Source organism: Pinus tabuliformis, chromosome 2_1, assembly GCF_031772625.1.
Source record: "Pinus tabuliformis cultivar Carrire ecotype Pingquan chromosome 2_1, CPIR1, whole genome shotgun sequence".
Lineage (NCBI taxonomy): Eukaryota > Viridiplantae > Streptophyta > Pinopsida > Pinales > Pinaceae > Pinus > Pinus tabuliformis.
Window position 1 is genome coordinate 540,471,380 of NC_142299.1, and position 27,208 is coordinate 540,498,587.

General features: G+C 41.3%; 1 protein-coding gene across 4 annotated transcripts in view; it reads left to right on the plus strand.

Moving 5' to 3' along the window:
• Window positions 1-749: 749 nt before the first annotated feature.
• DCL2 (dicer-like 2) overlaps window positions 750-27,208 on the plus strand; it is a 538,569-nt gene continuing 512,110 nt past the window's right edge. For 2 of the 4 annotated variants that reach the window (XM_089402944.1, XM_089402945.1), the window contains exon 1: window positions 753-1,267. In XM_089402944.1, the coding sequence (XP_089259070.1) occupies window positions 1,125-1,267 (143 nt within the window). In that variant the 5' untranslated portion in view covers window positions 753-1,124. Of the gene's footprint in view, window positions 1,268-27,208 lie in introns of all 4 variants that reach the window. The other 2 variants (XM_089402947.1, XM_089402946.1) reach the window with 2 other exon arrangements.

Genomic DNA, 27,208 nt, shown 5'->3' on the forward strand with positions numbered 1-27,208 from the left:
AAATTATATATTTATTTATCAAATATCATTTACCTAACAATTTCTTAAAACAAGTCACCATCATACCACTTTCATAGTAAGTTCTCTAGTCCACACCATTTTTTTCTCATACTACTTTTCTCACAAATTCTCAATAAACATATCTCTAATGCACCTTCTGTATAACATTAAAACTCCCAAAATTAAATTATTAAAAAATTGTTATGGTAAATTTTATCGGAATAAACTTTGAAACAATTTTATAAAGATTCATTTTTTTTTTAAATTATACTTCATTGTGATTATTGCTTTTGTTTTAAGTTGGGTCCTTTTTCTTGAGTTATTCATACTCGTATATGTTTGAATTTTTTAAAAATCTAAATAATAAATTAAATCTCAAAAAAATTCATACATTCTATTTCATTGAAATATAAATGAATAAAACTTTATGGAAGAAACTTGTTTTCCTAATCCATTTCTTTGAAATTGTAATCTATTTGGAATCTAAGAAGATGGGTTGCGGTTAGGATACAGTTCTGCTTTCAAAACTAATACCATTAAATATTAACATCTACATACCAACTATTTATATACACATATGCACCATTAAATACTCACATTTAGTACCATTCAATCAATGCATCAAAGACTGAAAGTTGCACTATAAAAACGCCCTAATTGTAGTCTGAAATTGTGGCGCAATTAACAAACCAATCAACGACTATATCCGGCAAACCCGAGTGCACGAAAAAGTTGAATGGCCTCCCTACACCACGACAAAGCACTTTCGGCTCTCATGAAGAGCTTTCCATTTAAAAAGCCGAAGATATTTAATTTCAAAATTTTTCGGAAAGATATCCTTCAGTACCGCAATCCAAGAGCGTTTCAGGCTTATACTACACACTTGATCTGATTAGAACGATTGCCGGTGGCAAGAATATTTGCTCCACGTCTGACACACGCAATGTCTGAAATGACATTCAATCACATCTATGGGACTGTTTGAAGCCGAGGTGTTTTAATTGTGTGTACGCACAGAGATTTGATAACGGGCTCGCCATTGTTAGGGCTGCTTTCTTTCTTGCGGTTGCTGGGCTTGCATTGGCTGTGTGTTCTGTTTTTGCTAATAATTGAGAAGAGAAAACATGCAGAGAAAAAGGCTTAAGCAAACTGCTACGGATGAGGAGAACCGCTGTAAGCCGTCACAGCGATCACCAGAGGGAGAATGTTCGTCCTCCACTCAAACTCCAAATCCACCGAAGCAGGACCCTGAAGCGTTTGCAAGACGGTAGTATAAAATTTCCATTTATTTTCCAATTTTTCATGGGAATTTTAGTGGATTTGTAGAACTGCCCAAGGAGAACGAAGAGATTGCATAGACTGTTAATCAATTTAAATCAGTCAAGAGAAATGGATGCACACAGGTGGAGAATGCTAGAGCACACAAAATTCAAAAATTGATTAAATTTCAAATTAGTTAGTGTTTTAATAAAAGCTTCGCAATCCTTTTATTAATCCTGGGGTCCGGTAACTTATTCTCGTAATATATAGCATCGATTTTTACTATAATTAAAATATGGAAGCTCGTCTATCATCAGTATCTTCATCTATTTCTTAAATCTTTGGCCAACCCACCACCCCAAAAATTTGTTGAGAAAGATAATTAAAATTTTAAATTAATCAAAGTTTTCGTAAAATCCTCTGTATTTTCTTTTTCTTATGTGAAGTTTGGATTCAGATAACTTATTTTCGCAATATCCAGCATTATATATATATATATATATATATATATATATATTACATGGTAAATATTTTATTTCTTTCTAAACTTGAATGTACATAAAAGAACAGAATATCTCAGGTCAGTCTTTCGCTAGGAAGACCAGACAGTAACCAAAATTGCACTCTACGCAGAGAGGCATGAGATATCAAAGTGGTCAATGTTACCCCCTGTGAGTAGTGTATATAGGACAAAATTTTGAGTAGTGTATATAGGACAATTTTTTTCTCCTAGATGGTCTTCAGCCGGCAGCCAGCAGCCCCTTGCAGCCACCAGATAGCTCGATGTGCCATTAACTATGCTCCCTGAGCCAGCCATGTGGTCCCTCGCCCACTTGTTATGATTGTATGTTTGAAGGTGGGCGTCCCGACCCCGAAGGTATGACTTTTCATTGGTATAGTTGAGTAACTTTCTTTACTTGCCATGGGCACTTTTGGACATGGATTGGTGGGGGGGTTCGGCAGAAAGAGTGGGCTAGGTCTGTACTCTTGTCTCCATTACATGGTTTGTGGTTACCTTTGTATCCTAGTTCCACGTGATCTCCTTTACTGGCCATTAGCTTTAGGGTTGATACCACATGGGAAATCCCGATTTTGGTTGCGTGGTTTTGCTTTCCAACACCAATCACTCCCTTCCACTTATTTTAGCTCCATTCATCTCTTTTTCCATCCGGGTCCACATGTGTCCACTGGGTCCACATAGGGTTAGCCTCCCCCTGCCTGTTCCCTTGCCTACACCATGGGTCAGACTTGGAACGATGCCCGGAGGTTGATGCAGCTAAAAAGAAAAGAAAAAACATAATTTGGCCACTTTCAAAAGGAAATGTACCACAAAATGCAAAAAATGGCCGGAACATACAAATTTATCACGTGGGCAAAAGCCAAACATGAGCTCTACGCCTTATTTGTGGCCATCACCTTGGTTCCTATGGGCCCTAGATGAGCCCCATCCATCATTAAGGAACCTATGATTGTCCCAACCCTTGGTGGGCGATTAACTACCCCACCCTAAGGGGGTATCCACTGCTATATATTACACAACATGCTCTGATCCCTTGGAGCTTTGACAAGTTATGAAGAAAAATCAATCAAGGGCAAAAATCATATGAAGAAGGTTGGAAAAACAAAGGTTGGGGTAACTCATGTACCACGATTTTCTCCCTCCTACACTCATATACCCAGGTGTGGGCTTCCCTTATTATAGCTACCCTTGTACCATGACATGTGGTTTGGATGATTCCCTTGATCCCCACTCCGTTCGAGTACAATATCACTTGCCACCTACCAATTGAGGGATGTACCATGGACATGTCACCCCCTTTAAAGGTTGAAACCACCTAATAGGGTCCTTTTTTAGCCCACTCATTTAGCTTGGAGACACTTGTACATGCCAAAGCCCACTATGGAAGGGCATGCCACCATGAAGTGCCCTATTGATTAATGACTTGTAAGCTCTTTTACTTGATTATTCTAATGATTTGTTGTACTGGAGGGCAAGGGGACACATTCGTTCTTATGCAGGATTGCAGGTGGGTCTCCATTTGGGGGCTTGGTCTCCCTATACGAGGTCCTAGCCTTCAAGAGGGCCACATTGACACTTGTAGGGTGAGCGTTGAGCGCCATGTGCCTCCCCCATAGCAGATAGTATTTCATTGATTCCCAACACCACTCATTGATTGCTTGTGTTCCACCTTTTTGGATGAGGATGATGCACCTGGTTCACCATGCCCAACCGACTCCACACTTGCACCATACACTTGGCAGATGTTCCAGGGTCTAGATGAGGATGTGTCTCATTGGAGAGGGCTTATGTCATCATCCTAGCCCTTATGGATGGTTTACAAGCATTTCAATTTGCTTGGAGACCCATGAGGATGTCCTTGTGCCCCATGTACCCACTGGGTGCACCACATGGATTTACTTGAAAAATAACGGGCCAACCCCTTGTCCACTATGTTTGAGGTCCATTCTTTCATCATGACACGCTCTGGACTTCATTAGGCCCCCTCAAAGGCCCAACGACTCTCTTTATTGATCATTCTACCTTCTTGAGAGGCTTATTCTTATGTTATTAAGCTATCTTGGTGGGCTTGTCACCAAGGGATGTTATTATTGCACATTATTTTATTATTTGGGGCTCAATTAGGCCAAATTAGGCAATTGAACTCATTAGTGATTGTATAGATACAAGTGAGGTGATTCATTTTCATCATCATCACTTGGATTGGGTTTAGTAGCTACTTGAGAATTTTGCATTCCCTTTTGGAGGATGAGTTTGGATTGCATGGATGAATTTTGATGTTTAGATCTATTTCTCTTATCTTAGAACTTCATTATTGGCATAATTTGACGATTGGATATACTCATTTGTACATGTAAGTGATCCCTTTCATGCTTATTCTTGTATTTACTTTGTCACATGAAATGTTGCTGGGATTTTCGCTATACAAGTATGAAATTTACTGCTTTCTATGTGAAATTGTGGAAATTTTGATCTTTTGTAGCGTTGCATCATTGCATGGGCCATGTATGAATGGGTGAATGTTCCTAGAGATTATTGTTGTTAAATATATCTTGATAAGTCATCAATTATTTCATATCAAAGTATAAAGACCTTAAGTAGCTGCTCTTATGCCCTAATGTCATGTGAAGTTGCTTGAAGGCTTCCTTGATTGGGTAAATCTTTTCCAAACACCAAGTTCTCTTTGACTCCATCTCTCCCATAGGACAAGTCACTAACCCTTCAATAGATGATCGCTTTTAAGGAATATTTCTCTCACCTCTCCTTCTCTTTCTAGGCTTAGCCTCCATAGGCCACCTAGGGTATCACTTTTCTTCCATTGTAGCCATAAAAAAAGTTCGATCTCTTGTCCATAACTACGCTAGGGTTTTCTCTAGAGGTCCTCCAAATTTCAAGAAATTCCAAGGGTGGGATCTTGAGATATAGCAAGCCTTAGCTCAAGGACCGTTTCTTGCCCTAGGTTTCCCTTGGCTAGTGTCCTTATTTGGATCATTGCATTGAATTCTCAAAAGAAGATTTGTTATTTGGTCTTCTTCTCTTCCATAATTAGGTCAAGCCCCTCCTTGGTTTATCAACTTCACATTCTTGACCTAATTCTGGGTCCACTTAGTCCCGTGTGGTCTCGCAACCTTGCAACTCTAATTCCACAAAGATCACATGAAGGCCAATTCTCTATAAGGATTTTCAGGTCTAGGAAACCTCTTGACAAGATATACTCCCAAACCCTAGCCTCAAGAATCCTCCTAGCCTTTCCTAGAGAGCTTATCACCTTGCTTTCTAAGCAAGAAAACCATATTATTGAGTCTCTCCTGTGAATGGGCCTTGGGAATCACCCTTCATCCTTTCATTGACCTATTCATTCCCGTGATTCCTCATACTGGGTCTCCTCCCATTGGTGAAAGTCCATAAAGAGTAGGGAGCCTTAGCTAAGGTGACAGTGGGCTATCGCGCCATTGTTGCCCCTTGACCTAGTAGCTGCTCTATAGGATCCCCTCCTAGGACCTCTGCTAGTTTGAGTGGTAACAATAAAAAATATTGAAAGACTGAGATGTAAACTGAAACCCAGGCCAAATAGGCCAGCAGAAAAGACTATAAGATCTAAATTCAAAATATGCAGGGGCATGGCAGGAAATAAGTAGAGGAATTAGAATCAATGGCGACAACTTGAATTGGGTCTTCATTGCTGTTGGGATGGCTGCCAGTGGAAGGAGGGAAGCCCAAATGCTGCTCACTACGATCCAAATACTGGTCTAGGGCCCTTAGATGCTAGTGGAGGTGTTCCAAAGAGTGGAGGATGTCATCTCTGTGCTCAAAGCTATCCATTAGAATGTGGCCAAGGAGAAACTTTAGATGCTAGTATAAGTCGATAGTATACATGTATTGGTTGAAGCAGCCTCAAGTGTGGCTTACGTCCAACACTTAGTCAACCAACTAAGCGAGAGCCTCGAAATCTGAAAGTTGCTGCCGTGTTGAGGCTCCCTTACATTCCATGCGAGTGATCTTGTCCTGGATGGGTCTTGGAGTAAGCTCTTGGAACTTGGCAGTTTTTTCTTCCAAGTGCTAGTGGGTATGAGGGTCACCCTGAGAAGCTTGACCTTGATAATAAGCTGCTCCTCAGCAGACACGTGCTTGTTGGCAGGGCATGAAACTGTAACAAGAAGACATAACCAAAAATTCAAAGGCAGAGGGGAGAAGGCTAGTGGCCAAGAGAGAGAGGCCACGTAGGGAGGGGTAAGGAGTAGATGGCAGTAGACCAGATACAACCATGGAGTTAGGGAGGTAGGAGCAGACAAAAGTTTACAGAGAGGGAGAGCTATAGAGTGAGGGGAGAAGCCAAGATTGATTAGAGGGGTAAGTCGGAGGACGTGCAAGACCACAGCTGAAAGGGAGTTGTAGAGGGATCATTCAGCCGCAAGGGAAGCAAAAGGTAAGTCCAAAGATAGAACATATGCAGAAAAAGACACAAGACCATGGATTGATTGCAAACCAGAGATAAAGTCGACGCCCACCAAGGATTATTGACACCCAAAATGAATTGCTACAACCTTGCTCAGAAAATTTGCTTCAATGATCGTTGCATGCATTACAATTTGAATTGGAAAGGGAAACAACAACACCAACTCAGTGTACCATGGAATCAAATGCATAGCGGCTCAGAGTCTCCAACTAGGGAAAGTGAAATTTCTAATTGTGAAATGGAAAGTGAGATTGCAAAGCAAAGGAACTGGGCCTAGCCAAAACTCACAGAATTGGGTTAGCAAGTACTCAAGGAGTGAATTACATAGGCACTTAGAGGGGACGACGGACAGAGCAAACCAAAACCTAGACCATCCGAGAATGAGTAATAACGATGGGAGGGAGGTAGTGAAAGGCAAGAAATTCAATTTAGTTCCACAGAAGCCAAGCCAGGGTAGGCCTAGTAATCCAATCTGTAGTCAATGCTAGTGGCACAGTTCATAGCGGTTCAGTTGGCTAGCAATGTGCTTGCATGAGACCCCTCCAACATGACGATTAATAAGACATGTTTATGGGGGCTTGCTGTGCTGCCATGTCCCCCAACCACTTGTCTTGGGTGGGCGGTGGTAGCTCACCCCCCCTTTGTTGTTGAGATTTCTAAGTCTGAAACGTTAGAAATCCCTAATGTATTATCTGATTTATTTTCTCCTACTTCTTCTTTTCATTAACAAGTTATTTATAAATAATATAAATATCGAAAATAAACACAAATGCAACCTTAACTCATATACAGATCATCAATTGAAATAACTGAGACAAACACACAAGAGACACTGTTTTTTTGGACAATCGTCCCCAGAAAAACCCAATGCGTGAAAACTGGTGCAACAGTTATGAGGGTTTTATTATTATGTAGTTTCTGAATACAACTAGGGTGCCAGAAATGGCTCACCCAACAGAGAATGTCCTTGACAGTAATACCTCTCCTCGGAGACAGATATTATCAATCATCGGACGGATGATCCCATAGCAACTACACAACTCCTTAGTTGGACAACGAAAGCTGCTCCAAGCTTCTCTATTGCTTTGCGTCACTCTGATAAGGACTTCGTCACCCTCTCAGCTTACCTGCACTCAGTTTGCCCCATGAAGATCACCCAACATTGCCTCTTGGCCTTGCGTCAGCTCTGCTAGCCTCTGCACAACTACTGAAGCCTCTGTGTCAGCTCCTTGGCTCTCTGCGTCAGCTCTCAGAATCTCTGCGTCACCCACGCTGGCTTCAGCCTCTGCGTAGCTCCCAACTGCCTCTGCGTCAGCCTCTCCAGGATTTGTGTTGTCTCTCTGGCACCATCTTTGCCTCTCTGTTATGTATTCTTGACCTCGTGTCGAACTTCCCCTCGTTGCAATAGATCACTAGCTTGATTCTCAGCAAAATCCTGCTCCAGAAAATCGAACTGACTGATCAACTTGGTGTATCTCCAACTGACCCTCAAGCCTCCTCTTATACTTTTCCTGTTGAGTCTTCAACGACCGAGATTAAGTCCCTAATCAACGACTAAGATTAGATTTGGCTTGATCCATGTCATTTAGAACATTATAACCCAATTTTATATTAATACCCATTAATATTTTAATTTTCCTAATTTTAGACTTAGGAACCCCATTAAAAATATTAATTATTTTAATGTCTCTCCAACCGGGTGGAATTCCCCCAAACGATTTCTGGGTCTTGGAGATCGTATGTGCCTTGGCCTCTCCACCAATTTTCATGGCTAGAGCACATTCGATGCTACCAAAAATCAACATTTGCAATCTCATCACCCCATTTGGGAGTGATGATTCTTGTTGAATAAGATGTTGGCTCTTGTCTTTGATAGGAGACTCTTGAAGGAGGTTCCAAGTGGAGGAGAGAGCTGCCTGAGAATCCAAACAACCATAGTTAGCTAGCAAATCTTTTACCTTGTTGCTAGATCACCGGATGTGGAATGGAATGATGACTAAAATTTGTGTCAGAAGGGATGAGGCCTTGCAGATGAGTTCCTCTAGGCACCAACTTACTGAGACTTTATGGATCATACTATCATAGTTCCTTTCTAAAGCTTGGTAATCATATTGATATAAACTGAGAGTTTCCTTCCACAAAGATTTTGGAGTAGCCTTGAGCCTGTGCAATTTCTAGCCGAGCGATTAAGGTAGTGATCTCTGATGCATTATTTCTTTTAATGCCTAAGGAGCCAGAGTAAATGAATAGAGGATGGCCATTACGGTCCTGCATAATACCTCCAAACCCTGATGGAACTGGATTCTCCTTCAGGACGACGTCGAAATTGAGCTCGAGGAAATTAGGGGGAGGAGGGGCCCAAGCAGATGGGATGACGTGCAGAGTAGGGTGTTGACATCTAATCTTCATGATTGGGGAATTTGTAAAATAAATAAATCAGGAATGTGAACAGTCATCGGAAGATGAACTGAACAATCACTCCTAATGTATAAAACAATAACCTACCTATGGAATAATCAGACGAATCAGTTTTTTCTGCCTTTGGAGAGTTACTGCCTGGCCTGACATGGTATCAGAGCCAGCTCCTATTTTTAGCTCTTGTGCCTTGTAACTCCCTTGTCTGACTGAGTGCCTGTCCTGTCTGTGTTCTGTCTGCCATTACCTGCGCTCTGCTCCATACAGAGCCTGCTCCCTGCAATACGTTGCCCATATATTCGTTGGTGCCAGATTCTGACATTTTCTGTCAAGCCTGCTACTGTTATGCTGCTGCCATTTTCCTAAACAAAACCTACGCTGCAACGTTCCTCTACATCTGGAATCCCTTTCACAACAAAACCTATAGTTTTCATTGTTTAACGCTCTACGCATATCTATGTTACGTGCAGTGAGAGGTACCTCGGCTCATTCATTCTAAATATCCATTAGCAGTAAATAATCGAAATTCATAACCGTCCGAGCTCTCCTCCCGCCCAGTTCTAGCTGTCCATACTGTGATTGTGATTGAAATCATCTCTGAACCCTGCTTGCGTGCCCTCCATTGTGAACAAAAACTGCGCACCAGCGTTCTAACCGTCGGCCTCACCATACCCTGCGCACCAGCATTCAAACCGTCGGCCTCACCATACCCTGCGCACCTGCGAGGTAAATGTTTTCAAGCAAGTCTTGAGGGATCTGGCGAATCATATCGAATCATATCGACCACCAACCCGGCTGCTTCCCGAGCTTCTTGCTGCCCGAAGAAACCCGCTACCAGAGGAAAAGCTCTGCCATCTTCCCTGAGGCCGAGGCCTTTGATTGCGTGTGCGTTGCAATCTGCTGTTCTTTGCTTCTTGAGGGATCTGGGAAGAAATGACCCCGCCGGCTAGTCTCTAAGCCTCGTGGGCTTTTACCCCTAGGAGCGCGAGTGCAGTGGATCAGAGTCTTTGGATCCAAGCGTCGGCAGGTCCGCTTGCATTGTTGGACTGTCCGCCAGCTAGTTCCATGGTGGCCCATGCAGGTCCACTTGCATTGCTGGACTGTCTTGCGTTTGTAGTTCCGCTTACATTGCTGGAGAGCCGGGGATAGCTTTAGCTCTCCTCTTCAAATCTCAGGATGGCAGATTAAATATGTTTGTTGGATGTTGGTTTCACAGTTATGCAAATACTTTTGTTTTCCAATATATATATATATATATATATTTTGAAATGAGGTCGTCTCCGATGGGTGATTGGTAGTGGTGGAAAAACATCTATTTCCCTACTAAAAATATAGCTTCGTGCGTTTATTCATATTGATGTGAAGTCTGCCTGTATATATATTTTTCCTGGGTTATAAGATTCAATAATCGGTAATCTGTATCAAGGAAGCTACTATTATGTTTTATGTTTAATACACAGTCTTGGTGTATTACATTAATTGCTGCCACACCAACACTGGTTTGCTGAGTCTCAGTAATGCCCTTTTGAGTACAATTTTACTGTATATTGGCAGAAGTATTTTTCTATCAGCAAAAGTAATTTTTTTTTACAGAATGCATTCAATCATATCCATGGTAGGAATAGTTCTCACTGGCAAGGAGAACTATCCTGAATGGTCCCGGATGATAAAACACACCCTCATCTTCAATGAGTTGTGGAAAGGAGTGTGTGTCGGAGAAGGAGACAATGACCCAGTGCAGCCTACATCAGACAAAGAGCTCGTCATTTGGGAAAACAAAAATAACAAAGCCTATGCATTAATTGCAGCATCTGTAAATGAAGAAGTAAGTCGCCATATTTCATCATATTCAACTGCCTTTGAAGCTTTACAAAAGCTGAAAGAGCTCTATGACTCACATTCTGCACTTGAAGTTGTTCAGCTCATGATTAAACTCTTCACTCTTGAACTGAAAAATAATGATCCTCTTGCTCTTGCATCTGAAGTAAAGTCTATAATGCATGATATTAAATCCACTAAGGTTGAGCTGGATATCCCTCTTATTGCTTTTCTCAAGGCACTCTATCCTACCTACTCCAATTATCTTGAGTCTTTACAAGCAAATGGAAATCTTAAAGATATAACCTTTGACTCTCTTGTGAAAAAGTTTGCTGAAAGAGAGAAAGCCTTTGGAAAGAAGATAGCTCCTGAATCTTTTGAAGAGACTGTGTGCCTTGCTCATAAAGAAAAGCATCCTGCTCAAGATTCTACAAGAGGAAGAGGTGGACGAAGAGGAAGAGGAAGATACTTCAGAGGTAGGGGGGCAGACATTCTCAAGGAGAAAAGGCAGATCTGCATTGCATTCGCTGCAAACGAAATGGATCACATGATGCTTCTACATGCAAGCTACCATGGGACAAAATTGAGCAGAAAAGAAACCAACAGAAAGGTAAAACTGATGATACAGACAAAGGTAAAGCACCTGAATCCGCTCACTATATTGAGGCACAATGTAACATTGGAGTAAATGAAGATTTGTTTAATGCTTCACTTGCTTCTTCGAAAAATGATTGGTTGCTTGATTCAGGAGCAACCTGTCATATGACTCATAGAAAAGATTTTTTTGAAGATTTCACTGACAATGTTGATGGAGCAGTATACTTTGCAGATCGGTTAAAAATCAAGCCATCAGGGCTTGGCACAATCAGGCTTAAATTGCCTGGTCTTCCAGACTTTCTTCTGGATCATGTTCTATATCTCCCACAGCTCAAGAGAAACTTGCTGTCCTTGGTCCACATTCGCCAGCAAGGTCACTCCATTCATATGTTTGATGGCAAGCTTGAGGTAAGAAAAGCATCTGACCACTCACTTGTCATGAGGGGAATAGAAGAAGAAAGACTTCTCAAACTGCAAGGAACCTTTGCTCATGCACAACATTTCTCATATATTTCTCATCATGAAGAAGGTACACTTCCATCAAGTTTATTATGGCATGCTAGATTTGGACATTTAAACTATGACAGTCTCCGCTTATTGAAGAAAAATGGTGTTGCTGGTTTTCCTACAATTCCTAGGAAACATAAGCAATGTGATGCTTGCATTCTAGGAAAGCATAGCAAACAGTCTTTTCATGATTCACATTCAAGAGCACATAGGAAGCTTGAACTCATTCATTCAGATTTATGTGGTCCAATGCTTGTTCCTTCTGCAAATGGAAATAAATATATCATGACATTTATTGATGATTACACCAGAATGTGTTGGGTTTATTTATTGAAGAACAAATCTGATGCTTTTCAAACATTCAAGAATTTTCATAAATGGATTGAAAATGATGCACAATCTCATATTGGGTCTATTCGCACTGATAATGGAAAAGAATATACATCAAATGAATTTGAAAACTATCTTCGCCAACATGGGATCAAGCATCAAACAACTATGCCTTATAATCCCCAACAGAATGGTGTAGCAGAAAGAATGAATAGAACAATCTTGAATATGGTACACCGTACGATCCATGCTTTTCTTCAAAAATGTAAAGATAATGTTTTGGGCTGATGCTGTTCTATGTGCTGCATATATAAAGAATAGATGTCCATCTAATGCTATAAGAAACAAGACTCCTTATGAATTGTGGTATGGACATGTTCCTTCTGTAAAACATCTCAGGATCTTTGGTTCCACCTGTTATGCTTTGATACCAAAGGTACATAGAAACAAACTTGGTGCTAGAAGTCGTAAGTGTATCTTCCTGGGGTATTCAAACACCTCTAAAGCATACCGCCTCTATGATGAAGTAAATAAAAAGTTTGTTGTATCTAGAGATGTCATTTTTCTTGAATCATCCAAATCTGACAATGTTGTTGAGCGGCAACTTGATCGCTTCGATAGATTCGCAAAAATGAAATCATTTCAAGAATTTGATAATCAGATTCCACATCTTGAAGGGGGGATTCCTATACTAGATCAACATGTGGAATCTTCTTCTGAAGAACAATCTCCCCTACATGAAACTCCAACAGCGGATGATGCTTTAAGTGATGTAATTGATAGAATTGGGAGACTCAATCTTGATTCAGTCCCAACTCAATCAACAGAGCAACCTGGACCATCTCAGAAAGGTCCCCCAAAGTGGCTGACAAAGACACTTGAAAGTGTTCATCCTGATGAAATTGGAAAAATATGAACCAGAAATTCAAACCGACAAGATGGAGGTGATGTAGATGACTCTAATTCACCTGTTGATATGGATGTTACTTATGATTGTGAATTGAACTTGTCTACAGATTTTGAACCAACTTCCTTCAAAGAAGCTGCTTCTCATGATGAATGGAAAGAAGCGATGCAAAAGGAGTATGATGCCCTCATAAAGAATGGCACTTGGAAGCTGGTTGATCCTCCATTTGGAACCAAACCAATTGGCTGCAAGTGGGTCTACAAGAACAAGTACAAAGCTGATGGCTCACTTGACAAGCACAAAGCTAGGCTTGTGGCAAAAGGTTTTGCACAGAAGGAAGGGGTTGATTATGAGGAAACTTTTGCCCCCACAACAAAATGGGCCACCATCCGGACACTCTTTGCACTAGCTGCTCAGAACGGTTGGAAAGTCCATCAAATGGATGTAAAAACTGCATTCTTGAATGGAGATCTAAAAGAGAATGTTTTTATGTCCCAGCCTGAAGGATTTGCTGTAAAAGGACATGAACATAAAGTATGCAAACTTGTGAAGTCCTTGTATGGCCTCAAACAAGCACCGCGAGCCTGGTATGAAAAACTAACTGAGCATCTTCTGAAACTCAACTTCAATCATTTTGATCTTGATGATGCAACTTTATTTGTCAAGAAAGTTGGCAAAACAGTTGTGTATCTTGTGGTATATGTAGATGATCTTTTAATGACAGGGAACAATGAAAGCTACATTGCATCCATAAAGAAGGAATTGGGGAAAAGTTTTGAAATGACTGATTTGGGCTATGTTCATTACTATCTTGGCATTGAAGTAACCCGACATCCAAAATCCATATTTCTTTCTCAAAAGAAATAATTGGAGATTTGTTAAACAGATTTGGCATAACAGAGTGCAATCCTCTTTCTACTCCAATGGAACAAAACTTAAAGCTCACATCTATTGAAGGAAAGGAATTTGAGGATGCAACAAAGTATAGACAGCTTGTAGGAAGTCTCATCTACCTCACTACTACCAGACCAGACATTTCATTTACTGTTGGAATCCTCTCCAGGTTCATGCAAAAGCCTTGTGAGGGACATTGGTCTGCTGCAAAAAGAGTTCGAAGGTACTTGAAGGGAACTCAAGACCTTGGAATCAAGTATACACAAGTGGACGACTTCAGCTTGATTGGATAATCTGATTCAGACTTCGATGGAGACAAAGAAACTGGGGTATCTACTTCAGGATATGCTATGAGTCTTGGATCAGGAGCTGTCTCCTAGAGATCACGCAAACAATCAGTTCCAACAGATTCCACAACTGAAGCAGAATACGTGGCAGCAGCTGAAGCAACGAAAGAAATTGTGTGGCTCAGGAAAATTCTTGAAGATTTGCAGGTAAAACAAGTACAATCAACTCCACTCATGATTGATAACACCTCTGCAATAAAGTTGGCCAAGAATCCAAAGTTCCATGATCGAACAAAGCATATCAATACTAAATATCATCTGATTCGACATCATGTTGAGGCCAAAACAATCCATCTCTGTCATTGTTCCACAAATGAGCAAATTGCAGACATCTTCACCAAAGCACTTGGAAAGGAAAAGCTTGAACGATTCAGAATGATGTTTGGACTCACCAACATCCCTTCAGATTAGGGGGGGAATGTTGACACCTAATCTTCATGATTGGGGAATTTGTAAAATAAATAAATCAGGAATGTGAACAATCATCGGAAGATGAACTGAACAATCACCCCTAATGTATAAAACAATAACCTACCTATGGAATAATCAGACGAATCAGTTTTTTCTGCCTTTGGAGAGTTACTGCCTGGCCTGACATAGGGGGTGGGGGCATGTTTAGATTTTAAGACTAGGGGGAGGCAAGAATGGATTCTTCGATGTTGGTTAAAATTGTGTTTCAAATTGAATCAATAGATAGGGAGGATCCTTTAAAAATTCTCCTTTTCCATTCTTTCCAGATCAATGTACCATGACTTGGTGAGTACTCGTCGGGTGGGTCGAGTATGGCCAAGTCTGCTATGAAAGAAGCGACTCGGCCATCTTCGACCTACCATACTTGCCACTCAGACAGACTTGGTAGACTCATACATACTCAGACAAACTCAACCATATTCAGAGATACTTGGTTGTCCTTACCGTTTTTCTTGTTAAAGTAGGCCAGTTTTCTTGCTTACTCACTTCTCTCCAACATCTAGCCTTCAAAATCCAACATCCAACATTCACGATCTGACAACAAAGGAGCCTTTAGGTAAGCATCGATCGATCCCTTTGTTTCGTATATATATATATTTAAATTTGTTAATGGAATGAGGCTATTATAGGGCCTTATGGGCCCATCTTAGGGCAACAAAACTCTGTTTTAGGGTTCCACGACCTCGAGGCAAGCTTGCAGGGGCTTGTAACAACCACAGTGTTGCAGGCTTCAACGGGGGCCTGTCTCAGGGCCATGGAAGCCTGCAACAGGTGCAAGCTTCCGTAGCCCTGTGCCAGGTCCACGAGGGCTTGTAATAATTTTAGTGTGGTTGTGGATGTTACTGGCCCCTTGTCTAGGTAGAAGGCTTGTTGCAGGCCTTTGTAGCTATAACACAGGCCCGAGGGGACTTGTAATAGCCATAGTGTGGCTGTCGTAGCCACATTGTGGCTCATACAAGCCCCATTGAGCTTGTCTCAGGGTCGCAGAGGCCTGCAATAGGCCCCTTGTCCCGACAGAGGGCCTATTGCATGCCTCTGCGACCTTGAGATAGGCTTGCAGAGGCCTGTAACAGCCATAGTGTGGTTGCTACAACCACACTATCGCTGTTACAGGCATTTGTGGGGACTTTTTTTTGGTGCATTTCTTGTTGAAGGCCTCAACGATTAAAGAAATTTACATTGATTTTCTAAATATATTTTTTCTTTCTGAAATCAGATTGTCATCCTGATCCATAAATTCCATGGCTCCTAAATCCAAGTCTAGAAGGCCTCTTGATGAAGCTTGGGAATATGGTACCTATGAAATTCCTGGTTTTGACGCGAGACTCAAATGCAATTTTTGTCCCACTGTGGTGTTCGGGGGCATAAACGATTGAAATACCACTTGGCTAGAATAGGGGGTAAACATCCAACAATTTGTGATCATTGCCCCCAAAAGTCACCACCAAAATACAAGCTAATTTGGATGCCATTTAGGAACAAAATGCTAAGAGAGAAATAATGAAGCGTGAAGCTGCAACAATGGGTGGATTTCAAATACAAGGTCAACATGTTCCTATAGGTTCTAGCTCATCAAATCTTGCAGGAAATGCATCTCATATAACCTCTCCTTTCTTCCTTCCTCGCACTGGTTCAAGATCTCAACCAAGCTTGGAAATTTAAACTAAAAAAAGGAGGTAGATATGGCAGTGAGAAGGTTTTGTTATTATAATAACCTCCCATTTAACTATGCATTGTCGCCTTTCTTTTAGATCATGGTAGATGTAATTGCATGTGCTGGCCGTGGCTACAAACCACCTTCTTATAATTCACTTAGGGAGAAAGACCTTAATGAGGAGTATGAATGTGTCAAGGCACAGTTGGAGAGCATTAAAAACTCATGGAAGACCATTGGGTGCACAATTATGTTAGATGGGTGGATAAATCAGAGGAGTAGAATAATCATCAACTTTATTGTTGCTTGCTCAAAAGGAACCATGTTCCTAAATTCCATTGATGCATCTTCACATATAAAGGATGCAAATCCCATTTTTTCAATGTGGTCAGAGGTTGTGGAGGAAGTTAGGGTAAAAACTGTTGTCCAAGTAATCACGGACAACGTTGCAAATTATGTGGAAACTGGAAGAATTCTAACCAAAAAATACTCTTACCATTTTTTAGAGCCCATGTGCTACCCATTGCATAGATGTGATTTTGGAGGACATCGGGGAGTTGCCGTGGGTGCAGGATGTTGTTGTAGAGTGCAAACAAATAACCAAGTACATTTATAACCATGATTGAGTGTTGAGTCTTATGAGAGAATTCACAGAGGGTGAGCTTAGTTGGTTGGTTGTCACACGGTTTGCCGTTGTGAAATTTCCTTAATTGCAGTGACTTGAAATTTGATCTTCTAACTTAAGCAATTGATTTGTCTTCAAAAATTAATTCGACAAATAACGATTAATTCACTACTGTAATTTTCACAAATAAATACAGGAATTGAGAAATAATGCACACACAAAATTATTGACACCAAGATTTTGGACAATAGTCCTTGGAAAAACCTCAATGTGGGAAAAACTAGTCTGCAGATGAGGGTTTATATTATTATTAAATTTTCAGCGAAATTGAGAAATACAACAACTGCTTGCCTTTTACTGGAAAAACTCCGGCATACAATTTTCCCCACTGGCAAATCAATCTAGAAACCCAAGTTTGCTTTGCAAAATAAATTCGGCCTCCTAAGTGCAATTCGCACAACTTGCCTACTCTACACACTGGCGAAACAAGAAATGCTTGTGGCTCCCTTTGGAATTCACACTGCTCCTGTTGGACAATGCAATGTGGCAACTATCAATTCAGATTTTCCTTATACCTTAATACTTGCTTGTGAACTTTACTTATCTTCTTGAGTTTCTTTATTAGATCTTTTCATCAAGCAAACATCAAGATCAAAACAGTAAAGACAATGGACATAGATATTAGGCTCCAAACTAGGGAAAAATCCCTCCAAGGGGGAAACCCATAAAAACTCCTCTTCTTATAGAATCTGACTCAAATGAGACAACAAAGACCCAAATCCTAGACCAAGTCCTCCTCCAAATACCAAGTTAGCCCTTCCAATAGAATCAGATCACCACAACTCAATTTTGCATCAATCTGCAACTTCAACCACAACTTCGACCCTATAACTTTGTCCAACAACTTCGACCCTATAGCTGCTATAGAAACCCTAATTTAGCTTCTTCAAGAGATCCTTCTTTGAGCAAGATAGATCTTCCTAAGGTCAACGAAGTCAAAATAGAGTTTTTCCTTTTCCTACAACTTTATACTAAAACTCGTCCTATTGCAACTCGGACATGCAATTTCGGCCTTGGAAGCTGTAGAAACCCTAATTATTCGCACGTGCGAGAAAGATAGAGCCCAAAAACAAGTTTTCTTCTTTATTTTCTTCTTCTAGACCTTCACTTTTCTCGTCTTCTTGTTTCATAAATACAAATCGAACTTCCTTTATTGAGATCAAACTTGTGAGAGTGAGTGAGTGCCAAATGAGGTCGAATCTGCTTGTTTTTCCTCCTTTAGGACGACTTGTACTTTGGGGGTGTCTAGGACTTTCTAGACACAATAAATTCTTTTGTAAGATACATCTTGGCCGGAAGGGTCTTATAATCATGATGTTGACTCTCTTGACTCATGAAAATATATCCTATGACCTAACAAACGCTAGAAGCACAAAGAACATGCTTTAACCTAGAAGTCCATCAATAAAGAGCATGAAACCCATGCTTTAAAATAATAACTTTTTCTTTTCTTATTTTGTTTGTCACATAAGATACATGTTGCAATGAGTATAATAACAATTATGAAGACCAACACTAGTTACATTTCCAATCCTCCCTCTTAACTGTTGATTTGGGGTAGCATTGGATGTGTTCTAGCCACGAAATTTGGTGGAGAGGTTGGGGCGCATGAGATCTCCAATACCCAGAAAGGGTTTGGGCAGATTCTAAACAGATAAGGAGATATTAAAATAATTAATAATTTTAATGGAGTTCCTAAACTTGTGGAAAATAAAATATTAATGTGTATTAATATGAATCTGTGTTAGAGTGGACCAAAAGACATGGATCAAGCCAGATCTAATCTTAGCCGTTGATTAGGGATTTAATCTCGGCCGTTGATATGTCAACGAGAAAAGTATAGGAAGGGGCTTGAGGGTCACTTGGAGAACACACCAGAGATGATCAGTCATTCTATTCTCTAGAGCGGGGTTGCTAAGAGAGATAGAATCAGTGATCGGGAGAGCAGCCGAGGGGCATTGAGTATAGAGAAACAGAGAAGGCAGAGATTGTGTCGGGAGAGTAGCGCGACAGACAAGGAGGGTGACACAGAGCTAGCAAGGGCTCACGCAGGGCTATGCAGAGGCAGCCAAGTGCTGCGCAAAGCACCAGAGGGGCCAGAGACGCTGACGCAGAGGCTCCCAGAGCTGACGCAGGGCCTCCTGGGGCTGACACAGGCCAAGAAAAGCTGACGCAGGGCCTCCTGGGGCGGACGCAGTCTAGATTGGTCAGACGCTGGGGTTGTAGGAGCAGTTTTGTGCTGAGGAGCTGCCGGAAGGGTTTTTCGTGGTTTCAGCCAGGAGATTTCTCTCAAACTGTGAGGTATAGTTGCTAAGGAAATTCTCTGTTGGGTAGGCCAGTTATGGCACTTAGATTATACTCTAATATTGCTTAATCAGAAAATCCTTAGATAGCTGCACTGGTTTTCTCGCATTGGGTTTTTCCGGGGACATTGGTTCAAAAATAATGGTGTCATGTGGTGTGTTTGTTCTTGTTTCTTTTAGTTGCTGATCTGTAATATGTTGAGCATGCACTGGTGTTTATTTTCAGTATTTACTTTGTAAATAACTTGTTAAAGAAAAATAACAAGTAGGTAGGAATAAATCAGAAAAGGTGCATGAAGGGTTTCTAAATTAAGTAAACTTAGAAACTTCAACATAGTATCGGAGCGTGATTGCAGATCACAGGAGGACTAAAAGAAATCAACCGAGCAGAGCAATAGCAGCAGAAAACAACTGTCCCGAGGTGACAAAAGCTGTTTCTAGCAGTGCAGAAGCCAAGGAAGTGTGACGCAGAGCCATGCAGAAGAATCTTATCAGTGCTTGATAGGAATCGTGTCAAAAACTTCGCCTTGAAGTTTATAGCTATCCCAGTCGACCCCAATGATAACGACATGTACGAAGAGGCGATGGCGAGGGCCAAGTGCATTATCCTTGATGGGGTCAAGGATCATGTGGTACCACATATAGCCGAGAAGGAAACGACAGTTGAGATGTGGGAGGCTCTCAAGAACCTGTACCAGCGTACTTCTGTGCAGAGAAGAATGCTGCTCGAGAACCAAATGAGGTCGTATCAGATGAAGAAGGGTCAATCGATTGACACCTTCCTCGGAGGACTGAATGAGATCCGAGACCAGTTGACTACTATAGGAGCGACACCGGATCAGGAGCTTATGGTGAGGACAACCCTGAATGTTGTCTTAGAAGAGTGGAAAGTGTATGTCCAGAGCATCCTGGGCAGAGGGACTCTCCTACCTTGGGACGAGATGTGGGCAGTGCTTCGCCAGAAAGAGATCAGACGATAGTCAAAGACAGGTAGTAGCAGTAAAGGGATCAAGGTCAAATAGGAGGAGGAGGATGTGGCCCTAGCATTTGAGGGAAAGCAGGAGAAGCGAAAGAAGAAAGATCTCTCCAAGATCAAGTGCTTCCATTGTGGGGAGATGGGTCATTATGCGACCCAGTGTCCAAGGAAGAAGAGTAAGGGAGAGTCTTCCGAGACTAAGGCAGCGCCAGCACGGGCAGAGAAGGAAGTTTTGGTAGACGATGACTATGCCATGAGTGCACATGCACCACTTGAGCAGAAGTGGGGAGACATCGAGCTGTAGTCAGATGAACTACAGGGGATGAGGGGCAGGATCCTTGAGGTACCCAGCCTCTTGGATTAGACCTTGCTACGGGAGCCCCGACAAGGAGTAGCAGGACTGGCTGGGTGGGTAGAGACGGATGCGGATGGAGTGACAGAGAGAGCTACAGTGCAGGAGTCCCGAGACAGTGCAGAGCTAGCAGGCTGTAGCATTGCGAGAGGCACAGGAGTGTTGCACCAGTGTAGGAAGGCATAGAGAGGTGTGCAACGGTGCGATATGCAGGGAGTTGTTGGAGCAGCGCAAAGGTCAGAGAGGGAGCACTTGTCAACGGCAGAGGGAGCTTTAGCATCAGTGGGTGTTTCTAGCTCAACAGGGAAGTCAGTTGGAGGATCAGTTACTCACCTCTCAGTAACTGAGTTGCAGTGTAGCAGTGGGCAGCACGATGCAACATGATGAGAGGAGGTGCAGTGTAGATGCGATGCTGGGAGAAAGGACCAGCAGCAACACAGATGCAGAGGGAGCTGTCGTACAGATGCAGTAGTGGCAGTGGCAGAACCATCGGCAGCAGTATAGGAGGCAGCAATGCAGAGGATGATGCGCAGCAAGGCCTAGCATCAGCACAGGTACTGATGCCGGATGATCAGAGTAATGCTCAGTGAGGAGTATTGCTAGAGCATAGTCCTCGCTAAGAGGGAGTGTTGATTTGGGGTAGCATCGGATGTGCTCTAGCCACAAAATTTGGTGGAGAGGTTGGGGCACATGAGATCTCCAATACCCACAAAGGGTTTGGGCAGATTCTAAACAGATAATGAGATATTAAAATAATTAATATTTTTAATGGAGGCACTAAGTTTAAACTTAGGAATAATAAAATATTAATGTGTATTAATATGAATCTGTGTTAGAGTGGACCAAAAGACATGGATCAAGCCAGATCTAATCTTAGCTGTTGATTAGGGACTTAATCTTGGCCGTTGATATGTCAACGAGAAAAGTATAAGAAGGGGCTTGAGGGTCACTTGGAGAACACACCAGAGATGATCAGTCATTCTATTCTCTAGAGCGGGGTTGCTAAGAGAGATAGAGTCAGTGATCGGGAGAGCAGCTGAGGGGCATTGAGTACAAAGAAACAGAAGAGACAAATTGTGTTGGGAGAGCAGCGCAGCAGCCAAGGAGGGTGACGCAGAGCCAGCAAGGGTTCACGCAGGGCCACGCAGAGGCAGCCAAGTGCTGCGCAGAGCACTAGAGGGGCCAGAGAAGCTGACGTAGGGCCTCCTGGGGCTGACACGGGGCCAGCTTGAGACAGAGAGGCGTTGACGCAGTCTAGATTGGGTAGACGCTGGGGTTGCAGGAGCAGTTTTGTGTTGAGGAGCTGCCAGAAGGGTTTTCTGGGGTTTCAGCCAGGAGATTTCTCTCAAACTGTGAGGTATAGCTGCTAAGGAAATTCTCTGTTGGGTAGGCCAGTTATGACACCTAGATTGTACTCTGATATTGCTTAATAAGAAAACCCTCAGATAGTTGCATCGATTTTCCTGCATTGGGTTTTTCTAGGGACATTGGTCCAAAAATAATGGTGTCATGTGGTGTGTTTGTTCTTGTTTCTTTTAGTTGCTGATCTGTAATATGTTGAGCATGCATTGGTGTTTATTTTCAGTATTTACTTTGTAAATAACTTGTTAAAGAAAAATAACAAGTAGGTAGGAATAAATCAGAAAAGGTGCATGAAGGGTTTCTAAATTAAGTAAACTTAGAAACTTCAACATTAACTAGGGAGGTAATCATAATTGTACAACCAGTATAACATCATTCTCAAACTGAAGAGTTCTCATAAGAAGAGTCAGATTGATAAACCAACTGTAAGCATCAACATTATGACCAACACTATCTTTGAGGCCTAACTGGACAAGCTCCACTTCATTCAAGAGCATTATGCTGGGAGGCTTTACGTTTGATACCGCACTACCTCTACAAGGCACATATCCCATCTAGATGTTCACGAGGTATGTCCTTTTAGGACTATTCTTATCTTGGATTTTTAACTTCTAATCCTCAGAATATTGATCCTCTTTGACCACTCTTATCTTGGATACCTGTCCGATCCTCAAAGAGTGTTAGTACCTTTCTTTTCTTGGATGCTTTATCCTAAAGGAAACTATAGATGCTTACCCAATCCTCCACCATTCTCTCTCCAAAGCCTTTACTTAGACCAACGGTTGTTAGTCCTGGTCAAGTGCTTAACACATGAAGAAGAGAATGCATATGTGCTGTCCAACATCACTCCATCTCAACGAGAGAGGATATCCCCATTCCCTCTTGATTTAGGGAATAGGTCCTTGCTTTGTGAAATTTTTAATCTATTGTAGCAACTGGAAATTATTCTTCTAACTAATTAAAAATTAAGTGCAGTCTATTTGCTACAATAAATAACGAATAAAGTCACAATTCCAATTTTCACCAAAAAAATGTTACGGAAAATAAAATTCCGGAAACTAAGAAAATGCTAGCTCACACTCAATAAAAATTGACACATGTTTTTTTTGGACAATTGTCCCCGGAAAAACCCAATGTGGGAAAACCGGTGCAGCAGATGAGGGTTTTATTATTATGCAACAGTGAATAATCTAAGTACAATCTACGAATGCCCAACTGGCTATTCAATCAACAAATATTTGACAAAAATATTAGAGAGAAAATTCTCTCTCCACAAGCAATCCCGACATTGCTTCCCTCAGAAAATCTGGCCGTCCAAACCGTTGCGTAGGCCCTGCGCTACCCCTCGCCGTCTTGCCTGTCTCTGCTGCTGGAAGTGACTCTTCGGCCCTCTGGAAAATTATCTCAGCCTCTGGAATCTGAATCGAGCTCCCACTCAGCTAAATTGAACTGCTAGACTGAAGCTCTTGCGTAGTCCTTGCGCAACTTCTCTGTGGAATAGTTTTGCCACTTGTTGTTGCCTCTCCGAAATTGGAAAACTTCCTTCGGAGTCAGTGTTTGCTCCCTTTAAGCCTCTGCGTCCCTTCTGGCTCGAACTTCTCTCCCTACTGAATCAGTTCAATTAGGTAGCTCGATCTGCTAAGGAAACTGGCTCACCAAGTGTGTCTATCTCCAACCCCACCGACCTGCTCTTATAATCTCTCGTTAGCAAACCAACGACTATGATTAGATCCCCATCAATGGTTAAGATAATCTTTGAGTCGATCCATGTGAGTTTCTAGAGAAATCTCACATTTCTCAATTAATTCCTGTTAATTAATCACTTTTCCTAAGTTAGACTTAAGAGATATTTAATTACTGATTAATTAACTTAATTGAGCCATCTCTAGGTGTTTCCTCCTGAAACTGTTTTTGGGTTTTGGAGATCTTGTGTTCCTTAGCCTCTCTGACCAAAGTTGAGACTAGAACACTTGTTCGATGCTACAAAAACTAAAACTCCCTCTTAGCGAGGAAGGTGTTCTCTCTCACTCTGTCTCCGTAACATCCTCCATCCACGTTAATGATGTTTGACAATTGTGACAACCTGCCACTGCGCACCAAGCATTGCACAAATTTGATTCATTTACTACTTTGAGCTGAACCATATTGCATCTGCGTTGTCGCTGTCTCTACACTGTGCCATCCTACACTACTTCCAACTCTGCTCTGTGCTGCAACTGATCTCATGTTGTTGCTGCTGCTGCAACTGAGTCCAAATCCTCTTGTCCTTGCTACTGAAAGGGGTTCTCCACTATACCCATTTGTTCCCTAAAATAGACGAACTTAGCTCTCCTTAGACCTTTCGTGAGTATATCTGCAACCTCTTCTTCTATGGGAACATGCTGTAGTTGGACTCCTCCACTCTGCACACAATCTCTGATGAAATGGTTTTGAATGTTTGTGTTTCGACCTATCATGAAACATTGGATTCTCAGAGAGCTTGATGCAACTCTGATTATCACAGTAGATACGTCGCTTCCATCCTCTGATCGAACAGGCTCACCAACAGCTTCCAAATCCATATAGCTTTGCATGTGGCTGTGCTAACTGCCATATACCCTGCTTCTGCAGAGCTCAGTGCTACTGACTTCTGCTTCCTACTGCACCAAGAAACCACCCTTGATCCAATGCTGAAGTTGTTGAGAAATTTAGGGCAACGATATTAGGTGATTTCTCTTCTGTTAGTAACTGCTTGTGAGCGCTTTTTACTTCTTTAGATTAAGATCTTCTTTTACTTAGGTTATTAGCGTTCTTCATCAAGCAGTTACCAATGGATAAACGATAAAGAGACGAGACACATAATATAGGCTATCAGCCAGGGCCAAAACCTCTCACTCTTTGAGAGGAAAACCCAAACAAATTCTTCTTCTTATAGATATTCCAGTTGACGAATACCAAGACCAATACCAAGACCCTTGACAAAACAACCTCTCCAAGATCAAGCTAGAAAACCCTTCTTCTCTGCTTCTCCTTCTTGACCAAGTCAACACTAGTTAAATTGATTTCTAGCACTTCCAATTTCGACTATTATGAATTTATGCTTTCCTCCACAAACCTACAAATTTCGGCCTAATTGTACCCTTGCAAAACACACATGTGAGCTTCTTTGGAGTGGTTTAGAGATGCCTTTCTTCTTCGCTTTATTAATAGTCTTATCCTTGTGACTTCGGCTAGTAGATAGACCTTCTGCGTGGCTGCTGACTGATGTAAACCCTACTGCAGTACCCTAACACTTGTCACACGTGCGAGGAAAAATGACCAGGAATGATGCCAAAACAGTTTAGATTCTTCTCCTTCTTGCTGCGCTGGATAAGAGGCTCTGTGACTTATCTCTTATTTTGATTCTTTTACATGCCATCATATTTACAGGGAACGGAACACCGCTGCAAACAGACTATCCAAGGACGCTGCAAACAGGCCTCTAGGCACTTGGTTAGTTCAGGAACAGACGGAAGGCGCTCATTACAAATACTTCCATCGGCCATATATGGACATAGTTGTATAGCACCGGCTCAATGGCAACTAGGACTACTTCATATGTTTTTTTTGTCGTTAGTCATTATTCCATCTGTAAATATACATATTCTCTCTTGAAATGCTCAGCACTATTCAAGTGCTGGACTACTTATCTGGTAAATTATTATACAGTATATTGCGTGACATTGATGCCTCCCTGCGTGGACATAAGGCATCAATTTTTTGAACAGTTACACACCTGAACTTTATTTTTGGACAGGCAGCGCCTCTCTTATAGCATATGCATCATGCATTTACAACATGTAATTTTCCTTCCTTAATGAAAATTACGGTTTTTCCAAGAGGAAAAAGAATGGCAGATCTATCAGATCTAGGGAGTGTGAGTCCAACTCCGCTCCTAGATCTGATAGTCTGAGGCTCTCAACAGCCAGATCTATCGATTTAGCACTGTTTTTTTTTTGTTTTTTTTTTTTTTAGAGGAGGTACTGAGCTTAAAATCCTTCATGCATCACCCATAAAAATATCTTATGATAAGCCCGGGATCAAATTAAGCTGGGCTCTTCAGAAAACACCGAAAGGGAGTTGGCTGGTTCAACCGAGAACTTCCTCGAACGCCCGATGATCTAATAATCAAGAATTTCCTGCAAAACTCAATTCAACCATCAACATAGAGCAAGAAAACGATAATAAAATTAAGATAAATAGAGATACTTGCTATTATATTCAAAACTTAAATTATCATTCAAACCCCAACGACTGAGTAAGATACTTGTACTCAAATCACTCTTCAGAAAGCTATCATCAATGGCTAAAAAGAAATCTATGCATGAAAATGACACATCTTACAGTGTTTCTACGAAGAGTAACAGCAACAGAAATTAACCCCAAAGTCTTTCTTTATTGCTCATAAAAAGATTACAAGAGAGCTTTTCGTTTAGTACACGATCCACAGATCGGATGAATGGATTGACAAATGACCTCTTGTTTAAAGATAAATCTTCCAATGGCTAGTTCGAGTGATCCTCGTCAAAACAATCTCGACTGTTGATGAAGATTAAAATTTCTTTTAATCTCATCCGTCGAAATATTAAATTCTTGAGGAAATTCAAAATTTTCAATTAAATGCATTTTAATTAACTCAAAAATAAAAATTTTGAGTTAATTTCCTCAAAAATTTGACTTTGACTTAAACCCCAGGGACCAAAGGCTTAAAATTTAGCAAAATAATTAATTTACCTTAGTCTCGGGACCTTTTAAAATTTGAATTTTAAGGACCAACGAATTTTGCCTTTGGAAAATTTAAATTTACCTAAGACTTAGAATTAATTAAATTTCTGACTTACGATTTTAATTAATTTTTGGCCAGAAAATTTAATTAATTAACATATGAGGGGATAAATTATTTTTCCAACCCTAAAGACACTTTACATCATAATTTTCATATCTTTTACATCATAAGGGGGAAAACCCATCTGAAATAGACCCTCACAGACTACCTATTTCTGTGACACAAATATAATCCAGCAGACCAAGCAATTTGTAATAAAATATCCTAACAAAATAGTTAGGATTATTCCCAAATCACTTTTACATAGACTTGATCTATAACACTGGGACTCTCCTAAGATCTCAGTGACAAAATCCATTCCGGCTTTGGGGTAAGGCTGAAGGAAAACTCTGTCGACCATCCAAGAATGGATCGGTGAGACAAAAAACTTCATGGAATGTGTTGATTTGGGGTAGCATCGGATGTGCTCTAGCCACGAAATTTGGTGGAGAGGTTGGGGCACATGAGATCTCAAATATCCAGAAAGGGTTTGGGCAGATTCTAAACAGAT